This window comes from Nipponia nippon, unplaced genomic scaffold (assembly GCF_047370975.1).
Source record: "Nipponia nippon isolate SJK-2023a ecotype South Korea unplaced genomic scaffold, ASM4737097v1 scaffold_11, whole genome shotgun sequence".
Lineage (NCBI taxonomy): Eukaryota > Metazoa > Chordata > Aves > Pelecaniformes > Threskiornithidae > Nipponia > Nipponia nippon.
The window spans coordinates 24755448-24770814 of NW_028262302.1; the positions used below are offsets into that span (position 1 = coordinate 24755448).

Sequence of the window (15367 nt, forward strand, 5' to 3'; positions counted from 1 at the left end):
CTGACTTCTTGCTCGTGCTCAAGTGGTTGCTGATGCTAACTGCTGAGAACATGGGCAACAGTTCAGGAGCCTGAAGGCTCCTCTTTCCAGTCTCAGAAAGGGGCACAACTCCACATTATGCTGCTCTGCATTTTGTATTGACTGACAAAGTGATTCACACTCAGGCTGCTGGCTGCAGGGTTTCCCATGGAGACACCTGACTGACCACTGGATCTGTGTGACTGTTCTGTTCATGGTCTGACAAGAGCTCATCATGGATCTTGCTGCAGTGTCTAGGAAGGAAACATTCCTCCAATGTCTCCAACTCATGAGTGAGTATGCCAAGCACAACTCCCAATTTTCCATTGCCCCAACTCTAGAACCATCTAGTCACGGATTTAATGCTCCAAATGTACTCAAGAAGTCCCAGACTGCCTATGACTCATCTACTGGTTTTGCTCACAAGTGGTGCTCGGTGACTCCCGGCAGGCAAGGGCTGCTGAGCACAGTGCTCCTTCTCGTTCCTAAGGAGCCAGCTCTACACCCATCTCCTTCTCCTGGTCTCAAGGGAGAACAAAACACAAACCAAGGCAACAGCAGAAGCGCTGATGGTGTCCCTCTGCCAGGCAGGAGACAGGGAAAGTTAAGGAAGAGAACTGAACCGGGAAGAAGCAAGAAAGGAACGGGAAAGCAAATGGGGAGAAGAACAGCTCTGAAGGTCTGTACTTGTGCCTTCAGCAGGGCAAATATGTGACTATGTGTCCTGCACAGTTCTTGCTGAGGAAGCACTGAAAACAAATGTGCTCGCAAGAATCACTCCTCCCCCTGCCCCAAGACTGCCTATTGGGAAACCTTCAGTCCACTCCTTTTCCCCTAAAAGGGGGACCTGCAGCTGTGTTGCCAGAGCTGCTATCAGATTTAGGCCACTTGGTGTTTTTCTTAACTCTGTAACACTTGGAACCATGTCATCACAAAAGAGAAACTCAACTTTGTTTTATGCTTTTGTTTCTAGCTCACATGTTTGCAGAAGAAATGTCTGAAAACCAGAGGTAGGCAGACCAAAGGTCAAAGAGTCAGTCAGGACATATGCCCTTTTTGAGTCTTGAAACTACTGATTTTTCAACATCAGCTTACAGGCTTGGGAGGCCGGGGTCATGGTTTTGGAGCACGTGGCAGCACTGTCACCTTGACCTCCTCACAGGGCCTGAAGGATATTATTCAGACACACTTAAACCAATTTTCAGAGTGGCAGGGAACAGCACATCTCCTGCTTCCTCTGCCCCTCCTGACCATCGCAGCACACACTACAGCATGCCCCAGTGATAAAGAGGAAATCCACGAGCAGCACCAAACCGGGACGCGTTGAGTTGCATCAACGTAGCCAGTACAACCATCAGTTTGAGGGCTTCTCCTTCAGGGTAGCACTTTCCATTTGCCTTTACTAAGTTAAGACTCTTTGGTCATTTTGGAGCACTTTGTCATTTTGGACAGACCAGATCATGTGGCCAGCCACAGGGTTCCTGGGTAATCAGAAAGGTGGGAGGTTGCCAGTAGTTGGGCTAAAATGAGAGGATCATCAGATAGAAACAGTCGAGACTGTAACTGAGCAGTGGGATCACTATATTTTCCCATCCATGAAGTGTCCCTTCCTATGGTTCCCCAGGACATTAGGTGAACATCATATGGTTCTCAGTTGCATGAAAACGTTGGCATGGGGCTCTTGGAGCCAGGGAGGTTGATCACCCTTGATACACGGCATCAGGAATAGCACAGACAGAAAAGCCTGCACGCTGTCAGATCCTTCATCATGGACTGCCTTAAAAAACATCTCAGAACTTCCCAACATAAATTACAGCAATAGGAATACACCTTAACTTGTCTACAGGCTGTCTTCTGACTTCAGCATCATGAAATGCACTCTGCTTCCATTGAAAAGCCTATGATACACCATATACAACCACACAAAATCCACGTTAAGGAGGGAATGCTTATTAATTTTATACTGAAATGCAGGTAACAAATCAAGCAATTCAAACTGCACAACAAAAACCAAAGCAGTGCTGCAAAATGCTGTGAACATTTGTACATCTCATCTATTACAGCTTCAGTAAAACCTTAACAAGCATTTACTTCGAAGTACAGCAACAGAACTGCCTGGACTCATTTCTCAGCAGGGCTCCCTGCACAGCCGTATCACCCACACGAGGACTGATCAATATAATTGCAGGGTCAAAGGTACAGAACTTGTAAAGTCATTTTTTGCTGCTAGAAAACAAAATAACTTGTAACTATACCCACGCTTCAGGGAGCATGCCCATCTTTTTAAAGGACTGTTTATATGCAGGTATCACAACTTTACCAACTAAACTCTAAGTCTTTGTCAAACAATAATAGGTATTTACCTAAATGTGTGGATCCTTAAGCAAATGATGAGGTGAGAATCTCAGCTGTCACAACAAATAACTTTCTAGTCCTCGTGGCAATGAAAAAAAATACCTTCGCTCCTCTGGAAAGAAACTCAAGAAGATTTCAACTGCTGCAAAACAAGAAAGAGGACAAAAACCTCCCACACATCAAACATTTTGTGCATGATTTTTATGGTGACTGCGTTGTTCTTCAGGGTTGACTCAAAATGTTTAAGCACAAAGCATAACCATAGCATGTTATGCAAAACAGGCTTCAAACAGCAAAGCTTCTTACGTATTTTCAGCAAAAGTTATTGATAGAAAACGTTGGTTCCAAAGAGTCACTAGGAAACAAGAGAGAAGAAACACCCACTCTAGAACAGGCAGTGTTTCATCCCCCTCTGCCACTGTCCAATAAAAAGTTTTAGGCTCATTTTGTCCAGTACAAAAGAGTATGAAAAATAAAACCCAAACAAATCCAAACCAAACAAACAAAAAAAAACCCCACCAGCCTTGATATTAGGAAAACCACTCCATCCTCTCAGAAATTCACTGGAAACTCCTGACATCGAGATACTCTACCCACAGTTCTGATAAGTGCCAAAAATATTCCAACTAGCTCTTGTCATCAAAAGACAAGCCTCCTTCAAACAGAAGTCCTGCACTAACATCTCCCAAATCGACTCGAGCAATGCCTTTGCTACTGCGTGGGTATTTTTTAACTTTCCTGGGATGCTTCATGATGCTAGAGAATCCCACTCTCCAATTTTAAGGCTTGCTCTGTCCTTGGGGACAGAAAGTCTCATGACTGAGCTCTCTGAAATAATTCTCAGAAACTGGGCCAAGTGAGTTGTGCCATTTATTTACTACAACTCAAACATTAAACAACACAGTTACTTTGTTTGGAGACGCATGTGAAAATATAATGGAAAACCACTTTTATAACCACATGTGTTTTATTCCAGCCTATAGGCAGGACCCTCACCCTAATTTCACTGAAGGAGATCTTTGCTGGCAGAAGCAAGTATGTCTTCCCCAAAGGCCTCTCTTCAGCTCAGTGTCTGTCCTCTCTCCCCGGCACTTCTTCCCATGCTTTTCTCCAATTTATAACCTCGGAACTTCAGAAACCACGTTCTAATACTTTTCCCAAAGGGGAACTCTCTACCTGCACTTAGTTTTATTAAAACTTGTGTTTCTCAAGCACGACTAGCCAGAGTCTTCTACCAATGGCTGTCCTGCCTCTTAGTTACTAATAGTTTGTCAACCCATTGTGAAAAAAACATTTCCCCTCCACGCATCAGGCCACCAACCTCAGTGCCTAACTTCCTTCCGCGCTACAAAGCACACCTCCTCTAAACATCCCAGCAGCAGTTCATACCGACAGCTAAGAGAGGCCGCATGTAGTTCACTGCTAGCTCTCAAGAGAAGTCACTGTAACTTCAGTGACAACTCACTGCAAAACCACTACAGCACCTGGTCTAAAACCACTAAAGTCTTTGAGACACAGGTTTAAGGAAGCAGGTATATTGTATCTGCAGCCAACACACACACACCGCAGACAACAAGGTATCTTAGTCACACTTTTGATTCTTAAATGGTCAATTAAAAAGGAAGGGTCACCATATCTTAGCAAAACGCAGACCCTAAAAAGCTTCAAAGATCTTTGCATCGGGAACTGCAATCCCACCTAAAATCATAAAACTAAAACACAGAGGTGAAGAGCAAACATTGCAAAACCCCTTTGGAGGCTGCAACCTCTTTCAGGCAGCCATGTGACAGTGCAGAGCACAGCAGGCCACTGGCCCCCTCTCTGCTTCCCATGCGAGCCGTGCACATCTGGCCAGCACACAAATACCTGCGGCGCACATGCGTCTGTCTGTTAATCAGGTCTGTGTGTTAATTAGTTAATTCATAATTCCCTTTAGCAGTTTAAACAGCACAAACTACTGGAACAGCCTGCAGTGAGCAAACCAGGCAGATGTCGCAGAAAGGGAGCGCCCACAAGGCAGCCACAGACCTCTCTGTGTTTGTTGGCGGGGTTCGTGGGTGCTCCTGAGATGTACTCTTTGCTGCAAGCCTCACTTCCTTGTCTCTCTCAGACTGAAATGAAATACTGAGAAAGAGAAAAAAAACTATTACAAAGTGTTTGCTGCAGATGACAACTGCAAGATCCCAATAATTACCTTTGAACAGTGGCTCAAATGCTTATCTTCTGACCAAATTCACAATGCCAGCAGGAATCAGCAGTGTACAGATGCCCTCTATCTGCAGAAGCCCCCCACTTGAACAGCTAATGCTTAGAAAAAGAGAAAGTATCACACCAAGGAACAACATATTATTTTCAAAAGCTCTTTCCTTTCAATCACAGTGAGATACCACAAAGGGCTAAGTAGATCTGCGTGAAAATCACTGAGTTTTGGTTCAGTCACCAAACGTTTTTCTTTCAACTAGGCAAGCATTTGGTTGTCAGCAGGATGTGACAGGAGATGTTTGGGTTTTTTTTGTTTTTTTTTTTTTTTAGAATTTGTGTACATTATTTGAATATGCTCTCTGGAAACTTCTGAGATGTAAACCACGTTCTGATTCTCCACATTTTCATAAGAAGTGCCCAAGTGTTTCAAAACTGTTTTTGTTGACGAAAAAAAGTAGTTTTGATATCCGCAAAATGGTATTTTTTAAAATAAAAGCCATCTGAAAATATGTCTGCCAGCTGTAGGAATAAGCACTATCTGCAAGTTCCCAGATGCTTCCAAACCCTATCAAAGCCAATAAAGGCTAATTAAGGCTGACCCCCACTCCTTGGAGGCACCCAGTATCTTGTACGTTTGAGTCACAATAGCTCAATAATAATAATACTACAGGTAATAATAACACCTAGCTTATATATGACACATTTCATTACAGAGCACTACAGAAACAGCAAAGGGAAACGGGTGCAGGGAGGGGAAGCAAAATGCCACGGTCTCTGAAGAAGTCAGCAGCAGAGCAAGGACCAATGCCCATCACAAGTCCCAGCCATGTCTCCTGCATGGGGCCAAGAGACACATGAAAAGTACTTGCGAAACAGAGGGGTCAGAATGGTGAGAGGTACCCTAAGGAAGAAAATAAACCAGCCCCATTCCATCTTCGCCCTTCACCAGTGCCGCTCAGACCCCCTGCACTCCTCTCACTAGGAGCTTTCACCAAGGAGCATCATACCATTTATTCCAAGCCAGCAATCAGGACTGTGTTAACGAAAGGATGCCACCCAGCTTTTCCACACGTGCACGCAACGCAGCTGTGATTCCACAGGCAGAGGGAGGAGTAAGCGTGAGTTTGTTTGTATATGGAGAGTGATAGCCTTCCTTGGCCAACACTCTGTATACATCCTCCTCAACCTGTCAGTTGCTTCTGATGCAACCATACACTTTGTTCTTGAAATCATATCCTCTCTTGGCTTATGCAACCTCCCCTTTCACATCCCCAGCTGTTCCTTTGTGTGATCTTCCCATCCTCCTCTACACCCTCCCCATCTCCCCGAGCTTCCCAGGAGACCTATTCTTTCTTTATCTCCTTTCCACCTTACTTCCAGTCCCGGCCTCTCATGTTTGGTCATGACCCAGAGCTCTGCCTCCTCTCCAGGCTTACCTTTCCCTCCACACTAGATCCTGGCATGCCTTTCCAGTGCTCTTGCTGCACATCTTGTGAATCAGCTGAAACTTCATGGCTAAAAGCACAGCTCCTAATTTCATTTGGCCTAAAATCAGAACATCATCTTGTCTCAAAACTTGCTCTGGGTTTCACACAGAGGAAGCATCCTGGGTTTTGTACAATGTCTGTATGATTACGCACGTTGCAATCTACCCATACTCTTTCAACTCCCTTCCTAGTCTTTTCCATTTTGATTCCTGTGAGCTGCTCTTCTTGGGACTTCACAAATGGCATCTTGTCTTCCTCATGCCCACTGAGAAGGCTGCCACAAAGGTCACTTTTCATTGCTTTAACCAGTCCTGCAGTTGGTCACAGTGCTGATGGATAACATTGCTGTTGGCAATTTTAACTGACTGTTTACCCTTGTTTAACCCTTCAACACAAAACCAGTCTATCTTACACATAAAAAGGAAGATACCCAAGAAGCCCATTCCGGATAACACAGCTAACATAGTATCCATGACTGATTAAAACATGCCTAATTGGATTTGCTTACAGCCACTGTAACAGGTTGAGTACATACATATCAGATAAATGGTTGATAACTATATCCTCCTCTGAGTGGGAATTCATCTCCCAAAACTACATGAAGAAGAGCCAGTGCAAAGTATGAGTGCCTAAATAGCAACTAACAGCACCAGTTTGTAAAGTTAGTGTCTTCCCAGCCCAGAGACGGATTAGACTCAAGCCCTTACTGAATAATTGTTTAAACTTTCTCAGCGCACAATCAGAGCAATCAGCAATAGATCACACAAATGGCAAGTGAACACAATGTCTCCTTAATGACTATTTAACCCCACCAATCATGACGTCAACCTATCTAAGGCACATAAGAGGCTGCTTTCCAAAATAAAGCTGCCTGATGTTTTTAGATAACCTCCCCTGATAATTATGACTACTCCTATTTACATAAGAGCCATCCCTACAGCTGAGCAGCACTATGGAAGGGCTTAACCAGGCCAGATGGCGCACACTTGTTTTCCACGTGCAGGGGAACCAAAAGAACACTTCAAGACACCAAGGCGCAATAAATGTTACGGACTACTGCAGGTGGGTCCCTCGGGAACTGCTGGCATCACTACTTAGAGCACAGGCAAGCCACAGCGCTGCATTTTACAAACCCTGACACAGCTCACAGCGCGCTCGCTGCCGCAGTGCTTCCAGCACGGGGCTGCAGCACATCCACAGATGCACCACCACACTCGCGAGAATTCCTCCTTAATTGCCGTCTGCACTGAACGGGACCCATTTCAGAGTGACCTAAGCATACTACATCAGTGCTACAGCCATTATCAGCAAGGCTCTGGGGCCAGATTTGATTTAAGGTGTCCTACATGCTCAAAAATGTTTGGTTTGGTACCTCACTTGTGTCTTCAAACCTCTAAAAATATTTTTAAAAAGCCTGGCTCTAGGGTCCACAAGCACAGTGGCCCTTTAGCTCTTATTTCATCAAAGAAGGAATGCTACCTACACCCCTGCAACTGCGTCCCAGTTCTTCAGCTGAAGCACTCCCCATCCTCTCCTGGAGCACATAAAGTTGCCTACCTTTGCAAATAATAATGCCCAAAACAAACTCTCCTCAGAGGCAGCGTCCCTGGAGAATATCCCCTACTGGAATCGGAACAGGAAGGAAACAGATTTAAAATGTTCTCCAGTTTCTTTTGCAAGCCGTTTTGAAGTCTGACTATGTATTTGAATGTTTTCTCATGGGGACAGGTGCATAAGCACAAATACAAGAGCTTTATAAAAGTAACTGTTTCACATATTTAGAAAAGAACATACAATTACAACCAATATCTTCCACAAAGCAGGCATTTTTCAAGATTTGCTTTCAATGCAGCCAGATGTGATGCAGATCTATTATTAGCAAGAATTTAAGCAATGCTATGTCAAAATGAAGCAAGAGTAACACACAGAAAAAATAATTAAAAAAAAAAAAATCTAACAGCTCTAATTATTTTCCAATAGCAGGTTTTTCATACGCACCAGTGTGGCAGTACCCAAGAAAGCCTTCCACAGTTATATGCAATTCTACAGTCAGGCGCCAAGCATACAGGTGCAGGAGGCAATTTCCTAGGGCAACCAGCTCACAAGGGCAACTGAGTCACGGCCTGCAGCGAGAGACCCCGACCACCATGGCTTATTGTCAGAACAACTCCTCCAGGCTCCCTCCTCCCCGAGCAACTCAGGACCGGCATGTTACAGGGCACAGAGCTCACTCTGCTATGATGCCCTGAGAAAACGCAGTACTGAGGGATCATCCTTGCCACAAAATGGAGTTTTACCTGCACCTGAGAGATGCTGAGCAGCAATAGGTACATATCTTCCCAGACTGCACATCAGGCGTGCTAACTCCTAATGCCACCATAAAAATTCAAGACCCACGTCTTCATGCCATCCAGAAAGACATGGGAAGCTTAATCAACAAGATTCTGGATTTTGTTGGCAGTTTATCCACTTATTTTTTTTAAAGAAGCATCTACCAGTCTTGCCTGTATTTTCATATTAACAAGGATCTTAAGAGCCAAGAGAACAAGAGTATCCCTCCTCTGGATTGTGATACCAGACCCGCATCCTCTTCGAGCATCTTCTTCAAGGGGAATAATTCAATCAGGATTCAGTTACTGTGCCTGGGACCTTATCACTGCACTAATAATTATTAGTGCCACATTACATCACCGTGATACCCATGTACATGAAGTAATACAAATATGTAAGTATAGATTGTTTAATTAAGAGCTTGTTCAAACGACCAACAGACTTTTAGCAGAGTGAAGTGCACTCATCCACTCAACGAACAGGGTTGCTGATGTGAAATGCACTGTGCCCATGCCACAGACCTGTGGTATAGAGAACTTGGGCATTCCCATAGCACTGCCGGTTTCTCTACACGTCCTAAGCCAGGAAAAACAAAACCCGGATACAACGATGTGAACTTTCAAATGAAAGCCAATCTATTTCCAGTATTTAAAAACTACTCTGAACAGTCACATGTATATCCACTCTTTTAAATATATTCTCTTGGGAGGTTTTTAATTTAAAAATGTATAGAGCATACTTAATACTGTAAGGATGCCATATTTAATACCATTAGAAGTGTATTCAAATGATCCACAGTATTTTGTTCTCTCTAGGACTGACCTGAACTGTGTCCAAGCTGTAGTCATTTCAGATTGGGTTGAAGCCAAAGTTACTGGAGACCAAACTTCCCTCACTTCTGGTCCTTCAGCCAGCAGGAAAAATGAATTATTTAACAATAAAAATCAGAGCGGACTGCTGTAACATGTATCTTTGATTACCTCAAGTCATCACTACCAGCTCTTCTGGCAGCCCAGAATCACAGAGGAAGAGAGACCCTCTGGCTGTTATTCCCTTCGGAACAGCTCTGATACAAGGACAGAAGTCGACGCAACCTGAGCTACCAGGACACCCCTGCACCTCCCGAAACTCCACGATCAACAAGAGCCACCAGTTCTGCCAACAGTGCCACTGCTCCATGCAAGTACAGGCAGGGTTGGCATCTGCTGAGGTGTCTGTTGGATATAAAGCTAAACAGAACAATCCAGATTTGCCCAGTTCAATAAAAATCAGTTTATATCTGAGTGGAATTTAATACAAGTACACCAAGTCCAAGGAATGCCAGCTTATTCATTTTAATACTAGGCTTCCCTCAGGTCTTTTTTACTTCAAGTTATTATTTCTCCATCAAAACATTTAGTAATTTTCAAACAGATGAGGAATTAACTGTTAGATGTGCTTAACAAGATTAGCTATCGCAAGCCACCAAGTAACTTAATGAACACAAAGCACCCGGCTAGCCTTGAAAGCAAAGTATCTCAGCTCTAAAGGACAAGACGGCTAAGGCTGAGTGAGAGATGGGGCGGGGAGGAAAAAAAGGCATTTGCCAGATCTGGACTGGCACACAAACGACAGGCAGTGCAAGATACTCCAGTGGCTCTGGACCAAGTCAGATGAGTTTAACAAGGTTCATTAGCTTGGGTCTCACTGCGGCACCAGCGAGAGGCGGTGGCAGCCCCAGGACAGTAACACATGGAAGGAACCACAAGAAACAGCAATCAACGAAGCACAAACGTTTCCAACATTCTCAAGCAAAGCTCAGCTAAAAGCAGGTTGGGAAATGATGATCCACACCAAAGCCTCAGCAGCTGAACTGTAAGATGATGCATATGTCTCCAGGCTGCCTTCTTACACTTAAAATCACTGTATCAACACTTCACCATTGCAGGATCAATGCACGGATCATGCCTCATGGTGAATCCCATCCCTCGTATTTGTTAGGCTTATGAAGAGTTAACTTACAGCATCGTAAGTAACTGCTTAATGTTCTGTTTGCTGCTCCCTTAGTTCAATCTCCTCACACTTACAATAAGAGAAAAAAAAGCATAATGTGAGTTAAGTTAAAATTCTAGAAAAAAATTCCTCAAATTCCCCTTCATTAGAAAGAACACCAACATTCTGGGTGCCCAGGTCTGATCTCAGAGCTGCAGCCTATGAAATGAAATCTCACTCGCTGCTCTCCTCACCCCTGCTACAATCCCAGGCTGGGAGGGCCTGTCCACACAGCTGATCCAAGCACCCTGTACTCCCTGAAACCAACAGCACAGGGTCAGGGTGGCGGGAGCTCAGCTGTCCCCACACCTTAACCAGTCGCTCACCAGCGACCTCAGCCCAAAGGCTGAGCCTACTACCAGAAGAAGAGGTACATTAAACAAATTATACCTCTTGTAAGTATTTGGAGGAGATACAGTTGTTTTTGTTTAAGGAACAAAGCAACAGCTCTGCTGACTTTTGGGTTAGAAGGATATCTAATGAATTATTATATAATTATCCATTTCATGTTTGTGCAGGAGAACGGCCATGAGAAGCCAACCCACAATGTTTTTACTAATTTGTAAAATACTATAAACTAATGATAATTCAATTATTTACTGACAACCATCAGTGCCTTTGGATCCCTGCTTTGAGGATCTAACTAATAAAAGGACAGATTCTGATAGGCAAAGGCGTACCGTTACTCTGAACAAACCAGGTCAGTTCCCAGTTCTCCTAAGGCCACCTTAAACCACTGAACGCCGCCGCCTCACGTCAGCCTGGGCCTGGCCTGAGATGACCCTTCCTTAGGGACAGAGCCTCGAAAGAAAGCGAGGAACAGCAAACACAAATGAACATCACCGAATGGCAAAAAGAAGAGAGAAATCAGATTCCCCATCAAACCCAATCTTTTTGAAAAGTTCAAGCCTAGGGTTTTGTTCCTGAGAGCTTATAAACCACCACGTGCCATCCTGACATCTTTTAAAGACTCACGTGATTATTTTCCCCCAGCCTGGCAAGAGATACAGCAAAATCAACCCAGCAATCTTCAGTAAGTGTTGATGCTTCTACAGTAAATCAGGAGGAGACCACCGAGACTGTGGGCAACAGCAGCAATTCAGGTTTTAAGTCAGCGGTGCTGTGACCTGAAATATTGAGAGGAATCCCTGCCCTCCGTGTGGCGGCACCACTACCGCAGCCAAGACCTGACCCAGGGCGGTACATGTCATCGGGCAGCAACATAATCCATTGAAAACCAGAAGGCGATCATCCCTAAAATCGTGTCTATTACAGTGTGGTCAGAAAACCCAACAACTCCGAGTCTCTCAGACACAGAGAAGTCTCCCGTAATTCCAAGAACACCTGTTCTTCCTCAGCATCTTAAAAGCAGGCTTTCCTAGTCCCTTTTTATCCCTAAAATTCGTGTCCGTGTGCACCCACCTGCCCATCCCTTCCCGTGTGCAGGGCTCAGGGAACGCACCGGCCCCCACCATCACCACACCGACACCCCCTGGAGACCCCGGCGGCGGGAGGAGGGGGCGCCGGCCCGGGCGGCGCAGCCGGGCCTCCTCACGGAGCGGGAGGCGGCGGCGGACGCCCCACACACCCGCTTTTCCCGCCCAGCCGGGCCCCGCCGCCCCGGCCCCCGCTGCGGAGGGTCCCCGCCGGTCCCCGGGGCAGCGCCGCCGGAGCGGGGCCCGGTTTCACCCCGCCGTGCCCGTCCCCCGCGGCTCGCCCTGGGCCGGCCGAGGGACAGCCCCTCGCCCTCGGCGCCGGCCAGGGAAGGGCGCGGCCGGCGGCAGCCGCCTGAGCTCCCTCCCCAGGGAGGTCGCCCCCGCCCCGGGCGCCGCCCGCACTCACCCTCCGTCGCCATGGCCGCGGCGGCGGCCCGGCCTCCCGCGCTGGCTGCCCGATGGCGGCGGAGCCCGGCGGGGAGGCGGCCGGGGCCGCCGCCGCCAGCGGGGAGGGGGCGCGCTGACCCGCACGGCGCCTGCCCGCCTCGGCGCCCGGAGGTGGGGGGGGGGGGGGCGGGGGGAGCCCCCGGGGCTGCGGGAGGGAGCGGCGCCGCCTGCTCCCGCCCCCGGGGCAGCGGCGGGTGCGAGGAGCGCGGCCCGGGGCGGGTAAGCGGCTCAGCCGGCTGCGCCCCATCGCCCGGCGGGGCTGTGCACAGCGCGGGCGGCACCCCGCGGAATTTCGCAGAAAGATCCAGCTTGGGAGGGTAAGCAGCTGCACCCCGTCTTCCAAAATTTCGTGCCACCCGTTTTCACGAGTCCTCATACAACAGCCGACTCCACCCTCGCTCAGATGGACTTCATCAACCCGCAGCCCTGTGTCCAAAACACACCTGGAGCCACAGCAGGTTGCACTGAGCCCGTCCCCAAGATTTAAATGCTACCGCACTTTTCATCACACATACAGAACTCTTCTCTACAGAAACAAGTCACTCCCCATCTCTCATAACCTTTAATAGCTGATGGCTGGCCCTTACGTCCTTCTTTATTTTCCATACCCAGGTTTACATTTCTATGACTAAAGAGGAAGCATTTTGGTGTCTGTTGCAGAAAGCTCAAGCTGTTGCAGGATCATTTTGCTTTGCAGATGTTTCTATTGCAGCCAAAATACAGCGCAGCATTGAGAAGACTGACCCAAGCCCTTAAGACCTAGGAGCAAGTGACTTTTAACACATTTCTCAGCCCCTTGTAGCTCATGAAGTTCCTGCGGTCCCATTTCCAAGTGCTGGGCTGCATAGAGATGGATGAGGGAAGGATTCAGCTACCAGGCTTAATCTGGCGTCCAGATCTGAGGACAAAGATGAGAATGGGGTGAGGAAGCCAGGTCCACATAGCAAGGTTTGTAAAATGTGAACGGGCAACTCCAGAAGGAGAATGAACTTCAAAATGAAACACTCCAGAAAAGGAGGGATAAAATATCTCTGTCATTTGAAGAGCTTGCTAGGCATGTGTGATGAGAGACTATAAACTCTCTGCATAGTGTCCCGTTATGTAAAACATGGAAGTATAACAGTAGAATAAACCTCAAGGTATCCTCTAGTCCATCTTCTGTCTCCCAAGCAGGATTAGGTCTACCTCAGACAACCATGACTAATGTTTTTCCAACACTGTTTTGAACTCCTGTTTGTTATAGGGCCGAGCTGTTTACTTAACTGCAAAAATCTCTTATTAAGTAAATTCATGTTGCTGCAAATTGTATGGCTGTACCTCAGTGAACATGGAGAACAATTAATCACCATTTGCATAAACACATATTACAAAGCTTATTAAAGACCATTACCAGGAAGACTGTTATATTCACTCTCAAACCCTTTCTTTTCCAAGCTAAACTCTCCTGCAAGTCTGTTTTCTTTTTGTTGACCTTTTTTTTAGCATTAATTATTCTAGAGGTGATGTCTACACACTCCCCAAACTATACACGACACAGATCCCCACTGCCATCCATGGCATTTGGAATTTTTCACATCACCCCCATATTGCTGATCCACCTTCGCTCTGAGGGCTGCAGAAACCTCCAGATTGAGAACAGCTGCTTAAACAAGCATCCCCGAGCTGGTATTTGTAATTAATCTGTCCTTACAAGTGCAGCCTTTTGCACCTGCCTTTAATTAATTAGACCATGTTGATTTCTCCCATTATAAGAATAAAAATTACATTGGAAAATGTCTTCCACTTAAACAGTTTCTAAACTGATGTCACCTCTAAGTGTTTTAAGTTTATCCTGCTTTTCATCACGCACATTATACTTGTAAACACTGCATAGCACGAGTTCAAACCTCCACTCTGAGGATCGTTTAGCTTTGCCAAAGAAATGGTGATTACTGTTGTAGGAATGTAGTTCTTCAGTCAGTTGTATATCCACCTTAGAGAAGTTTCAGCCCAACCGTATTTCTCTAATTTATTTACGAAAACGACAACATCCAGATACACACTGTCATGTTGCCTCACCCCTATCCACCAGGCCAGCTGGAGGTTAGATTGGTGTTACAGAGATGAAGTTTCCTTACAGCCTTTGACGACTGCATTAGCTGAAGCTGTAACCAGGAGAGGAGTTAGATACTAGAAAACAATATTCTTGAAGTCTACATTTACTGTTGTTGGCAGGGGGAGGTTGGTTTTTTTTTTTTTTAATGACAGCTGTTTGCTTCAATGAAGCATTTTAGGAAGTCCCTCTCCTGTTTTTAAAAGCTTGTAATTGCCCATCAGACTGCACCAAGGGATTTTTTTCGTATTTAAGAGATTACACCAGCATTGTGAAACTTTGCTTACAGCTGCCTCTAAATTCTCAGGATTACTGCTTTGAAATATTACCACTGCATATAGTCAGCAGTTCTAAGTTCATCCTTAAGCATAACTTTCATTTTACATCTATGTAATTTTATAAAAAATTGAAGAACACTTGTTTTCATAATTAAAATATTAAAATAATTTCTAGTTGAATGCACCCATCTTTGTGCCCAGTCAAGTCTTTGCATGCTTCCAATGTTGATTTGCAAATCATTTTCAGACGTGTGCAGGAAGACTCATGTCACTGAATACTGAAAATTCTGAAAAATTCTCCTACTCGGCTCTTGGGATCGTTCAAAGATACAAAGAGAGGCAAGCAAGATGGTCACGTCATGAAAAAGTGCCACTGCAGGGAACAGTATTAAACATATTCCTTAAATATGTTAAAATAAACTTATTCCATATATATGGAATCATAGTAATTTAGCTGAAAACAGCCTGTCAAGAAAGTGAAAAATAAGCTTTTGTAGCTGTGTTTGATCTTTAGCTTCCTTGAGAAAGATACCTGCAAGCCAGAGGGAAACAAAAAAAGAGAAATCTCTTTCAAGTTTCCCTTCAAGAGAAGAACCCAATGCCACATACCTGGAAGACCTGGCTTAACCTCGGTGCCTAGAAACAGCAGCAGAGCAAAGTTCATCCTTAAGCAACTTCCTAAGTGAAGAA

The 15367-nt window shown here is 45.6% G+C and overlaps 1 protein-coding gene across 2 annotated transcripts in view; it reads right to left on the reverse strand.

Annotated features, from left to right (window-relative positions):
- Nucleotides 1–12350, reverse strand: part of SYT16 (synaptotagmin 16) — a 120725-nt gene extending 108375 nt beyond the window's left edge. For both annotated transcript variants that reach the window (XM_087747954.1, XM_087747956.1), the window contains exon 1: nucleotides 12267–12350. In XM_087747954.1, coding sequence (XP_087604080.1) covers nucleotides 12267–12279 — 13 coding nt within the window. In that variant the 5' untranslated portion in view covers nucleotides 12280–12350. The remainder of the gene's footprint in view (nucleotides 1–12266) is intronic.
- Between the last annotated feature and the right edge of the window lie 3017 nt (nucleotides 12351–15367).